Source organism: Polypterus senegalus, chromosome 14 (assembly GCF_016835505.1).
Source record: "Polypterus senegalus isolate Bchr_013 chromosome 14, ASM1683550v1, whole genome shotgun sequence".
NCBI lineage: Eukaryota > Metazoa > Chordata > Cladistia > Polypteriformes > Polypteridae > Polypterus > Polypterus senegalus.
Window position 1 is genome coordinate 2,917,180 of NC_053167.1, and position 12,131 is coordinate 2,929,310.

Genomic DNA, 12,131 nt, shown 5'->3' on the forward strand with positions numbered 1-12,131 from the left:
CTACCAGCATCAGTCCAGATATCATCCAGATGCTTTAGTGAGGCTCGACTTTTCTTCTTTAAAAAAGGGAGCCTCTTGCATGAGCTGGTGTTTTCTTTCTATCTATCTTTGCTTGGATAGCCAATTAAATCGCCTTATGCGTCAAGATTAGTTCTCCATTTATATGTCCCCCACTAGGAGATCCACCACAGACAACTGCCTAAGACACCTACACTATGAGCCAGCTGTATATGTGACTCACACTTTAATTTCTTTAATCAACTTGAATTGAGGTTTTCACAGAAAATAGAGAATTCCGGGTAGACAAAAACAAAAAGGAATGGTGGGAAATAGCGCAACCTGTGATTTCCACTGAATTAAAATATTATCTTTCATAAAAGATGCAGTGTTAGAGAGAATTATGTTAAGGGGATAATGAGAAGTTTTACTCCTCTTTCAATAATTTCATGCAATGTACCTGTGAAATATCACAGCTTCATGAAGCCATTTACCTTGTTTATTTTAAATGCTGCATATCTGGCAATATCTGACAGGTCCACAGTTTTTCCCACCTTTTCAAATTTGAATTTATATATAGCACTTTTAGACACAATCAGTAGGGAGCCGCTTTAACCGCCATCAATGTGTAGCATCTATCTGGATGATGCGATGGCAGCTATAGTACATTTAACACACATTCGCTAGTAAAGGTGTGAGAAGGATACCCAGCAAATTAGGGACAGGGAGTGATTAGGAGGCCCCGGTGAGCAATTCGGTCAGGACATTGGGGTACACTCTACTCTTTTTCAAAAAATTCTGAAAGATTTTTACAACCACAGAAAGGCTTTACCTCTGTTTTACATCTCATCTGAAGGATAGCACTCATTTTGGCAGAACAATGTCCTTTTCACATCACTGAGATCCAGACTTAGACCACAGAGTAAACTCCCCCCGTTGGCCTTACCAACACCTCTCCTGGCAGTAACCCAAGTATTTCCTAAATGATCTCCCATCCCGGTATTGGCCAGGCCCAGACATGCTTAGCTTCAGATGGATTACTCACGCTGATGGCATGGCATCTAATGCTGCCAGGATGACCTCCAGCCTCCATGATTCTAAATTGGACTGAGAACGTTATGTTATGTTAAAGTGCCTTGAGCATGGGAAAGGCTCTATATAAATTAAATGTATTATTATTATTATTATTATTATTATTATTATTATTATTATTAATAGTAATATTATTATGTTATATTATATTTGATTAAAGTGCCCATGCCTCACCACCCTTAGATTATCCTCTTTACTCTTCCCATTAAAATGCACCCCTACACTAATCAATAAGCATTCAGTTGACATGTAACCAACCAATCAATAATTCAAGAATGAAGCCTGTGGGTCTTTGTTCTGTTGTCTTCAGATTTGTTTGCAATCTAATCTGCATTTCAAATGGCTCTAACATACCCATTTAAGACCCCCTGTAACTACCATTATGCATTTCGCTGGACATGATGGGTGCTCACGTCAACTGTAATCAGGCCAAAAACAGCAACCATATGGAAATGAATGTCAATGCACATATTATTGATTATGGTTTTGAGTTCTGATGCTCTCCCCATATTTGTGTGCTGTTCCTTTCCATTTTCTTGTTTTCCACCACATCCCAAGGGTGTGTGTGTTAGGGTACGGTAATTGGTAACTCTAGTTTCGTTTGGGTGTGAGAGTGAATGCATAACATTGACTACTGCTTCATGCCATTTACATTTAGTTATTTTGTGGATGTCTTTATCCAAGGCGACTTACAACATTTATGATACAATCGATTACATTTATTTTGCTTTTCCAATTGGATCTCAGGCAGGTCAAGTGACTCGCTCATCGTCACACAGTGTTAGTAGCAGAATTTGAACCTACAACCTCAGAGTTTGATGTCCAAAGCCTTAACCACTGTGCCACACCACCTGCTCACTGCCTGACCTTACTGGTACCCAATGGCAATGGGTTTGAATTAAAAGGGGATGGGGGTTGACTTGATTTGAAGCTAGTTTTGTAACATTTGACTTGCTTGTATGGAATGTTGTTTGATTTTAATAAATTCAATAAAAGGTTAAAAGGAAAAAAAAAGGAACCGAAAAAGGTTGAAATTGGGTGGGTGACAATGATTGATTTTTTATAAGCTATTAGGAATATTGTTCGGCCCATTTCCTTTATTTTGGCCAAAGTTAAAGTAGTTGGCATAGACTGCAGTATTTAATCATGGGGCTAGTAGACGTACATTAGTCCTGTTTCTGTGTGAAAATGTAGAATGAAATACTAAAAACTGGATCATTGTGGCACAGTGGTTAGTGCTGTCACAGCACCCCTCCATAAAACTTGAATTTGATGTCCATCCATTCATTACAGAAGGCTAGAGTTACCAACATGTCATCTGTCCTCATTCTGTTTGATGTGTCCTTCACCTTTGACACGGCCAACCACTAGATCTTTCTTGCCACCCTCTCTGACCTTGGCATCACTGGGACATCCCTCTGGTGGTCTGAGACCTGCTGCTCTTGGGCAGACATCTTGGCATAGAGAGATGTCAAGGTTGCACAAAATAAACATGGGGGTACCCCAAGGATTGGTGCCTGGCCCACTCCTCTTCTCACTAGGCCCTATCTTCTAGTCCTGTGATTTCTTTAATGTATGCTGATGGTACACAGCTGTACTTGTCATTCCCTCCTGAGGACCATACAGTATCAACTAAAGTCTCTGCCTGGCTCACTGATATTGAAACCTGGATGAAAGAACACTACCTCCAGTTCAGCTTAGCAAATCTAACCATCTTGTGATGCAAATTCAACCGTCTCCATTCAGTTTTCATCATTATCACTAACATCTGTCAAATTCATACACAACCTTGGGGTAGTGAACTTTGACCAGCTGTCCTTCAAAGACCATGTTGCTACAGGCTCTTAGTTTTGCACATTCACTTTAGAAACCATCCACAAAATTGGATGATATCTGACAGAGTATGCAGCACAACTCCTGGTCCAGACTTCGGTCCTGTCACATCTAAACTGTTGCAACTCTCTGCTGACAGGAGTACCGGCATGTGTCACCATAATATAAATGATATAAAATGCAGCAGCATTTCTGGTGTTCAACCAGCCGAGACGGGCACATGTCACTCCTCTCTTCAGATCACTATATTGGCTCCCTGTAATGGCACATATGAAGTTCAGATTCCTGATGCTTACCTACAGAGTAGTCAGTGGGTCTGCACCTAAATACATGTAGACACTTATGAGGTCCTAAGCTCCTTCTCACCCAATGAATGGCTCCTCTGCATGGTATCGAATCTCAGTTCAGACACTTGTCATGTGTAGCTCCTAGCTGGTGGAATGAGCTGCCCATCTCTATTTGCAAATCTGACTCCCTTAATGTGTTTAAGAACCATTTGAAGACTCTCTTATTTGGTGACGTTTTATCTAACTGATTGCTGTTAGGCTTTTATTACCTATTAATTGCAACTGGCTTGTAATTTTATAGCAGTGCTAACAGTAGCACCTTAGTAAATTTTTGATAAGATTTGCATTGTTTATTATTCTCTTTTGATAATTAAAAACTGCTACAATTCCACGTGTGAAGACCCAAATAACAGAAAATACTGTTCTTTTTTTCATACGATTCTATTTTTTTACACTATCATGAATCCTATTATCAACCTTGTTTTGTGCAGAACGTTTCAGAGGGAATACAAGAAGGGGGGAGGACGCTTGCACCAGAAGTCTTTCCCTTTCCTCATTAGGGATGAAAGTGACATGACATCTCAAAAGGCTGGATTTTTAGATCACACCATTGTTCTACCCAAATATCCAGCCATAAAGGCCTTCTGTTCTGAAACGAAAGCCTGATGACCAAAGATGTATTTAATAAAAAGAAATAAGAAGAGAAGAGAGAGAGGGAGAGAGAGAGAGAATATGTGCTGCATAGTTGTATTGTATTATTTTCTAATTTCAGACATTTACTTAGTTGAGTATGCAACTGGCAGCCCTGTTAATAAACCAATGCAAGCTGGTTCACCCTTTCCAGGTTTTTCAGGTTGTTCAACTATACCTTTATTATGTATTAATTCTTTTTTGTTCATATTTATATAATATTTTATTGAAAAAAGTCAAACAGGTGGTGCTGTTTTATTTAAAATAATTGTATATGAAATAACTTGAAGAAAATCTGTTAGAATATTTAGAGGGCAACAAAATGAGAGATTTGAAACATTTCCCCCATTCTGTTTTCTGATCGTATCTGTATGCAGCTGAATGGTATCTGAATGCAGCAGGATTTAGGAGAGAAAGAAAAGGGACACGTCCTTCCCTGTTACAAAGAGGGAAGAAAGTAATGGCTGCATTTTGTTTTCTGTGATACAATATTTTAATTGTGTCTGCAGGATTACTAGACATGGATAAAGTGATGAGATAAGACGCTGGCAGCTGTTAGCACATGCCCAGTTTGACACCAGCAGGCCTATGAATAGAATTTGCACATGAATTAAAGAAATAACTCAACCCAAATATTTACAGTGATCAAAATGACTTGTTTCTCAGATTCGAGACACTTCAATCCCTTTGGGACCTTGGGTTGGATTAAATTGTTTTAGGAATCAGATTAATGGATCCTATTGTGCTTCCTCCCACATCCTAAAGACATTCAATTAGATTCAGTGACATCTCTGATTTGCTTTCCTGTGAGTGGGTGTTTGAGTGGAGGGGTGTAATTGTGCCCTGTGATGGACTGGTGTCCCATCAAGGTTTGGATTCAGAGGCAGGCTTTGGTTTCTCTTTCTGAAATGGAATAAAAGGGTTGGATGGATTCCAGTGTGCCTCCCCATGGTCCAAAAGCCTGAATTTCAATAAATTATCCTAATGCTTGTTTGTGTGTGGGTTTGTATGAGTTCTGCCCTGTGATGAATCAGCATCCTATTCAGATTTGTACCCTGTGCTGCTTGGTTGGAATCTAAATACCAATGGATGGATCCCAATGGGTCAAAGTAGGACTTTTGAATTCATCCAACTTTCCATTTCCTCAATCCCTCCTTTTCGATTATGTGAATCTTGACAGTGTCAGGCAGGAGACACAAACAGGCAGTTTGTTCATCACAAGGCACACTCGATTACCAACACTATTAAGGGACACCGAATAACCCATATGACTTGTCTGTGAGAGTTGTGAGGAAGCCAATTTAACCTGGGAAATTCTACATAGACATGGAAAGAATGTTTAAATTATTTACCAATATGACCAAGCCAGGCATCAAAAACAAAAGAAAAACCCTGGAACTTAATTCAGCATACTGACGCTACCCTGCGTTCAGTCCACCCAACCATTTGTTTCACCCATTTCTCCATTACAGATCAATGAAGAGCTGCCATGTAGGAGTGAGCCCCGTATCGGATGCCAGTTTTGAGTATGACCTCACTACAAGAAAATTAATCTTTATCATCATATTTTTAAGACCTAATGCTTACAGACATGCAATATTTGATTTTATCATTTTTAGATAACACTTTGACCTTTACGGGTGGCACAGTGGTGCAGTGGTAGCGCTGCTGCCTTGCAGTAAGGAGAGCTGAGTTCGCTTCCTGGGTCCTCCCTGCGTGGAGTTTGCATGTTCTCCCTGTGTCTTCATGGGTTTCCTCCCACAGTCCAAAGACATGCAGGTTAGGTGCATTGGTGATCCTAAATTGTCCCTAGTGTGTGCTTGGTGTGTGTGTGTGTGTGTGTGTGGGTGTCCTGTGGTGGGCTGGCACCCTGCCCAGGGTTTGTTCCTACCTTGTGCCCTGTGCTGGCGGGGATTGGCTCCAGCAGACCCCCGTGACCCTGTGTTGGGATATAGCGGGTTGGACACTGACTGACTGATCTTTACCACTATCTTTATTCATTTTACAACCTATGGAAGGCAATCTGAGCTGCATTTTTATGTATGAAAGGTATGATATAAATAGTTATTATTTTTATTATTATTATTATTATTATCATTTCCAGTTGTTTGGATTTCACAATTGCTCAGCTGTTATTAAAATGATGCTCGCTTAAGAAATCTCTTGGGAAAGGAAGGTCTTGGGTAGGAATACATTTCAGGATTTAGGTCAGTTGACGGGTAGGGGCAGCTGGCCAATGCCAGCTAAAAAAGAAATGTCTGAAATTAATTATTGCTGAACCTGCCAAAGACTCGGCCTAACAATGGATACTGTTCAAATTGCATATTGCATATTTTTGAAGAATAGAGATATTAAAATTGGGTGAGAGCTTTTCAACATATCACTTAATGGCATTTATTTAAAGCTTTCAAGATGCTCAAAGCACTTTAGATAAAGAGAGGATAAGCCACTTCAACCACCACCAATGTGCAGCATCCCCAAGCATGAGGTGACGGCAGCCATTTTGCGCCAGTATGCTCAGCACACATTATTTCATAGGTGGTGAGAAGGTGAGGGAAATAGTTAGCAAATTAAAGATGGAAGAGGATTGGGGGGCCAGAATGACCAGGCCATGTTGGGCAATTTATGCTGGAAATCGGGGTACACCTTAATCCTTACGAAAGATGCTCAGAGATCGTTTATGACCTCAAAGAGTCAGGACCTCAGATTTATGTCTTATCCGATGGATGGTGCCATTTTTGCAGAACAATGTCCGCGTCACACAGGGGCATTTGGGTCCACACTCAGACCAGAGAGTAAGCACCCCCTGTTAACCTAACCAGCATCCCAAGCTTTTCCTATATGGTCTCTTATTCATCTACTGGCTGGGCCCGAATGTGCTTAGCTTCAGGTGGATGACCTGTTGTGAAGTGCATGTGATATGGCTGCTGACATTTAGCAATAACCTCGGTAGCACCTATGATGATAGGGATTTCTTTTAATCTCATTTCAGTGCTGAAGGTGATGCACTAACATGTTCTTCTGTTTGGGCCAATGTTATAGTTCAGCAGCATTTAGATATCTAGTAGATATGTTTTATTGATAGATAGGTTTGTATAGATGATGTCTGGTTGGTTTGCATTAACCTGCCAGAGTAGCTTGGTTGAAGAATTTTCCAGAATTTGATGCTCTTCTAAACTCCACCATCACCATTTCCTTCACACTAAGGGTCCAATGGATGAATTTTCTTGTTATTGTGATGCCATATACTGGAAGTGTTGACCAGTGTTTCACAAGCACTTACAATATGATAGGCGGTCTCATCTTATTATTATTATTGTTATTATTATTGTCTTCCAAGCCCAGTTTCTCTATTGGATGATCACAGAAGGGTGGAGTCTATCCAGAAATGGCAGAGAACCAGAACAGTCCATCTTAGGGTCCCCTCAAGCAAACACCCACTATTGCACATATAGTATTTTGGAACTGCCAATTAATATAACATGCACATTAGGATATTGAATTAACCATTTACTAACAGAATTTGGAACCTCGACAAATGTTGAGGGTCTGAAAATGAGCCCAGACGGTAACAAAATGCCCTTGAGTGCTTCATATTCAGAACATCCAACCATTTGTTTTTCCCCTCTTTTACAAATGAATGTTTTTTAAAGAGCTGCAACCTGTCCAGGCAGGGAAGGAATTAATTCTCTCTGGGTTGCCAGTCCATTTTACAGGACATGGACACAAAAAAGGTGACATCCCTAATCAAATTGATAGGAAGAAAAAGAAACCTTTCATTCTCCATTACGGAGTGTTAGAAGGGAGGCGCCTGTCCAAGCAGGACTGGGCATAGGAGAGCATTTGGTTCATTCCAGGCCACATTCTGGCACACGTCCCTGTTTTCACATAAAGGCCCAGTCACTGATCGACAGAAAGTACGAGCGTTCGGAGATATTGGAAGGTGGGAAATTGAAGGAACTGTGAGAAGAAAACCCACGTGCAGAAATTGGAAGAAAGTGGGCAAAGAATCGAACGCAGATCTTTCTGCTGCAATGCTATGCTGGTTCATCACAATACAGTGCATTTCCCATTGTCTGGACACCATGTCTAGGGCTGACTCCAGCCCGTCATGACCCAAAGCAAAGAAAATGGAGGGTTGGATTTTCTATTGTGTCGTACATACATTTAGACACACACACACACATAAAACATCATTATGTATATGCAAAACATACAGTATGGTACATTTTCTAATAGTAGTTATATAAATATATCATTAGAACCATTACTGTGTACAGTAATTTTATTTAGGCTATCAACTAGTAATCATCATATAAGACTAGAGATAATATTGACATCTTAATACCTGCGTGGTTTTAGCAAACGATAGAATCCTCTCTCTAAAATGCATGAAGAGACACAGTCTTTAGCACAGATTGTACCGTGATTTTAAGAAAAGGAGAATAAAAGAATTAAACAAACGGATGAGTTAAGCCTAAAATGTGGGCATCAAGGGTGCCCCTCATGTGTTCATACATTTTTTTTTTTTTTTCTGTTAGCCTAGCAACAGCCACATAGAGTGAATCTCATTTATTCAGCCATGTACTTCACCGGGCGGGGCTCCTATTATTCTTTCCTCATAAAAAGACGGAATCCACTTCTTTTCACTCATATCTGCATTCGTTTTCCTTCTCACCCTCCTTCCATCAGGCCTGTTTGGCAAAAATTAAATGCATTTCCCTAAAATATCTGTAAATTTGTAAACTGCTCGCAGTTGTTTTATGCTTAGTAAAAGATATGGGGTACATAGGCATCATTAAAAGGAAACAAAAACCTTTATGGGTCATCATATAATGATGTCTATCAATCATCTGCCAGGAAATACAGTATGTTATCACAATCCAGGTGAATGTTCCAAAGCGACTGCTGTGTGTGTGTGTGAGTGTGTGTGCAAGACAGAGACAAGGATCTGCAGCCTCATCTATGCAGCACTACAGAAAATGACTGCAGCCACTGCCCAGATTGCCGACACCATGGGATCAGTCCCAGAGCAGAACAAGGTGCTCATTAAAGAGAGGCTGGTTGATTGCAAACTTAAATGAGCTTCTTCTTCCGAATATATGGAATTAAAAATGGCTGCTGTTCACTGCATGGGATATTAGGAGAAGAACTCTGCCTATACGACCCCATATGCTGTTTCAAATGGCTATCCTGCCCATTGCTTGATATTAGAAGAGCCGGGCCACACCTCTTAGTGCTTTGCTGCATTCGGCTCATCTATTGATCTGATAAAGCTCATTTGAAGGGGGTAGAAGATGCAAGCTGCACCTGAGACAACTCGTTTTAATCCTCACTCTATTAAAAAAAAAAAGAAGAAGAAAAAAAAAAAACATGGCTGCTGGGTGGGACCCTCTGCCTTTGCACACCTCAGAGCAGCGCATAAGCGCATACAGACAAACACACCCAGCAATTCATCTGCACACATGCCGAACAACCGCATCATGCAGCAAAAGAGGAGAAGTGCCTTTTATTAGCATCCACTTGTGGACCACCAAAAATACATTTACACAAATCAAAGGAATTACTCCCTTCTGTGAAAGAAAGTGCATTTTAAGCATTCTTTAGCTGAAATATTAACAGACCCAAATTAGTCTTTTCTCCACCTGTTATGCTGGTGTCTTTCTATCTGCAATATCAGATAGGAGAAAAAAAAAATGGGAGACCAACCCTGGCAATTGATAGCAAAGCAAATGAAAAGGCAAAAAGCTTTAGGGTGCACTGCAACTGCAGCAAAAAATAAATGAATAAAAAAATTAAAAAAAACTGCAGATCAGCATTAGTGATCAATTTTATATTTAAAAAAAATCTTTTTTTTAGTATTAATAGAAGCATAACTAGACAGTTAAAACAGTGCTCGATTTAAGAAATTAATATTTATTTTATGTACAAATAAAATATTTTTCTGTAATATGATTTTCAGTCAGAATAATAAAGGAAGATCTAAGTACAATGATTTTAAAGAAACATATTTAGACAGAGTTAGATTTAGATGTTAGAACCAAAATGAGATCAAATATTTGTATTAAATATCTAATTTTGAAAGACAAGCTTTTACAGTGCTATCAAACACATACAGACGTGTTTCATTTTAGAAATACATACTATAAAAAGAAAGAAGAAATAAGAAAAATCAGTGCAATCATTTCTAATTGATTGAAATTGATTTAAGCTTTTCTTTTCTTTTTCAATAAATAAAAATCCCTTTTGACCTACCTGATACGGTGCTAGCCATGTTAGTTAGAGGTGGGGCGAGATGCTGCCGGATGAAAGAGCAGAAGAGAATGCGAAGCAGCCGGCGGAGCGGGGCTGGGTCTGTCTGTCTAGCTGCGAGTGCTGCAATGCTGAGAGGTCCAGCTGCCTTAGGAACAATAAAGCGCACACAGTCAGCCAAAGACGAGCAGGGTGGGGAGGTGAGGGAGGAGAGACAAGGGGAGGTGGGCTGGCATAAAAAAAGGAGACACGCAGGCACAGAGACGCGTGCCCTTTCGGGGTATTAATCAACAAATCACGAACCTCGCTGCTCCGTGTTTAACGGCGCAATCCTTGTGTCCGGCTTCAGACCTGATTAAATATTCAAAGAGCTTCAGTGAGGAGCCGCGCCCAGCATTTCGTGTAGTGAGAAAAAAAAAAAGAAGAAAGAGACAGTTATAATAATGATAATGCTGTATACAACATCATGAACATTTCGAAGACGGCATAATTAACACGCGAAAATCTATAATTGCTTATTTCACGCGTGTGGCCAAGTGTGCGCAGATCGGTATAATTACGCCCGTAGTGCCGCATTCGGCAATATTTATCTTTGATTTGCAGGTGGAAAGAAAATGCAGAACGGCAAGACTCGCAACTTCGAGGTGTGAATGTGGAATAATGAATGCTGAAACGCGACTGCAGCCATTGCTCACTGTTGATTTTGTCTGTTCATGCGCGTGCTTTCCATCCATCCATTTTTCAGAATTTACTTACTGGGTTAGACCCAGTAGGAACCAACCCGGGGACACACCCATGCCCACTTTCACTGGCATGGACCCAGTTAAGGGCAGTCAATCAACGCACCCCGTTTATTTTTAAGGATTTGGGAAGAAACTGCATTCTTAAAAATAAGCTTTCTTGAATGGTTCTTTACTGGGTTGTGTGGTTCCTCATAGAAACTTTGCTTGACAAATTGCCATTTCATTCTTGGAAGAGTTCTTTGCATATGATTTTGGTTCTTTTTGCTTTGAGAAACTTAGTAATATAAAGAAAAACTGAAATCTTTATTGTATGGTAGTCTCCCTAGCTGGACATTAACAGATTATAAAATTGGGTGAAGTTAAGCACTTTGAGCTACTGTGTGTATGAAAATGTGCTATATAAATAAATGTTGTTGTTGTTGTTATTGTTAAGAATGGTCTTCCTCGGGGATCGGTGTTGGTACCACTTCTCTTTTTAATATACAAAGATAATCTGGACAGGAATATAATCAGTAAGATGGTTAAGTTTGCAGATGATGCCAAACTTGAAAGAAGGGCAGTGTCACACAAGCATATCAGAGGGACATCTAAGGCATGTGCTAACAGTGCCATCTTCTTTCTTCTCCACAGCAGCGAGAAGACGCCCCTTCAGGGCAAATAACCCCACCCCTTCTGATACGAGAGCGATAAGAATCTGATGCACCCAATGGTCGGCATCTCATTTGGGTGCAGACTGCATTGGGGACAGAGCTTTGAGTGACCCATTTATAAGAACCACTTTAGATAAGAGCCAAAGGGGCTGTTTATGTTAAAGGGGGCGCTATCGAGCACTTATTTTGTTTGCTGTTTGCCACTGCAATTAAAAGGGGTGACCACAGCAGATAATGGAGAAATTGATAAATTGTTGCAGGAGGGACCTGGACAATATATAGGCTTGGATAGATTTGAAACTTAATATAAGCAAATTTGAATAATTAGAACATTAGAACACTCTAGACGAGAACAGGCCATTCAGCCCAACAAAGCTCGCCAGTCCTATCCACTTATTTCCTCTAAGAAAACATCAAGTCAAGTTTTGAAAGTCCCTAACGTCTTACTGTTTACCACACTACTTGGTAGCTTATTCCAAGTGTCTATCGTTCTTTGTGCAAAGAAAAACTTCCTAATGTTTGTGCAAAATTTACCCTTCACAAGTGTCCAACTGTGTCCCCGTGTTCTTGATGAACTCATTTTAAAA

General features: G+C 40.1%; 1 protein-coding gene across 2 annotated transcripts in view; it reads right to left on the reverse strand.

The window, feature by feature from the left end:
- The window catches only part of LOC120514437 (stathmin-3-like), an 84,259-nt gene extending 73,729 nt beyond the window's left edge, over nucleotides 1–10,530 (reverse strand). The window contains exons 1-2 of one of the 2 annotated variants that reach the window (XM_039734816.1): nucleotides 10,455–10,530; nucleotides 10,155–10,299 (exon numbers count right to left, since the gene is read on the reverse strand). In XM_039734816.1, coding sequence (XP_039590750.1) covers nucleotides 10,155–10,173 — 19 coding nt within the window. In that variant the 5' untranslated portion in view covers nucleotides 10,174–10,299; nucleotides 10,455–10,530. The remainder of the gene's footprint in view (nucleotides 1–10,154; nucleotides 10,300–10,454) is intronic. The other variant, XM_039734817.1, reaches the window with a different exon arrangement.
- Nucleotides 10,531–12,131: the final 1,601 nt, after the last annotated feature.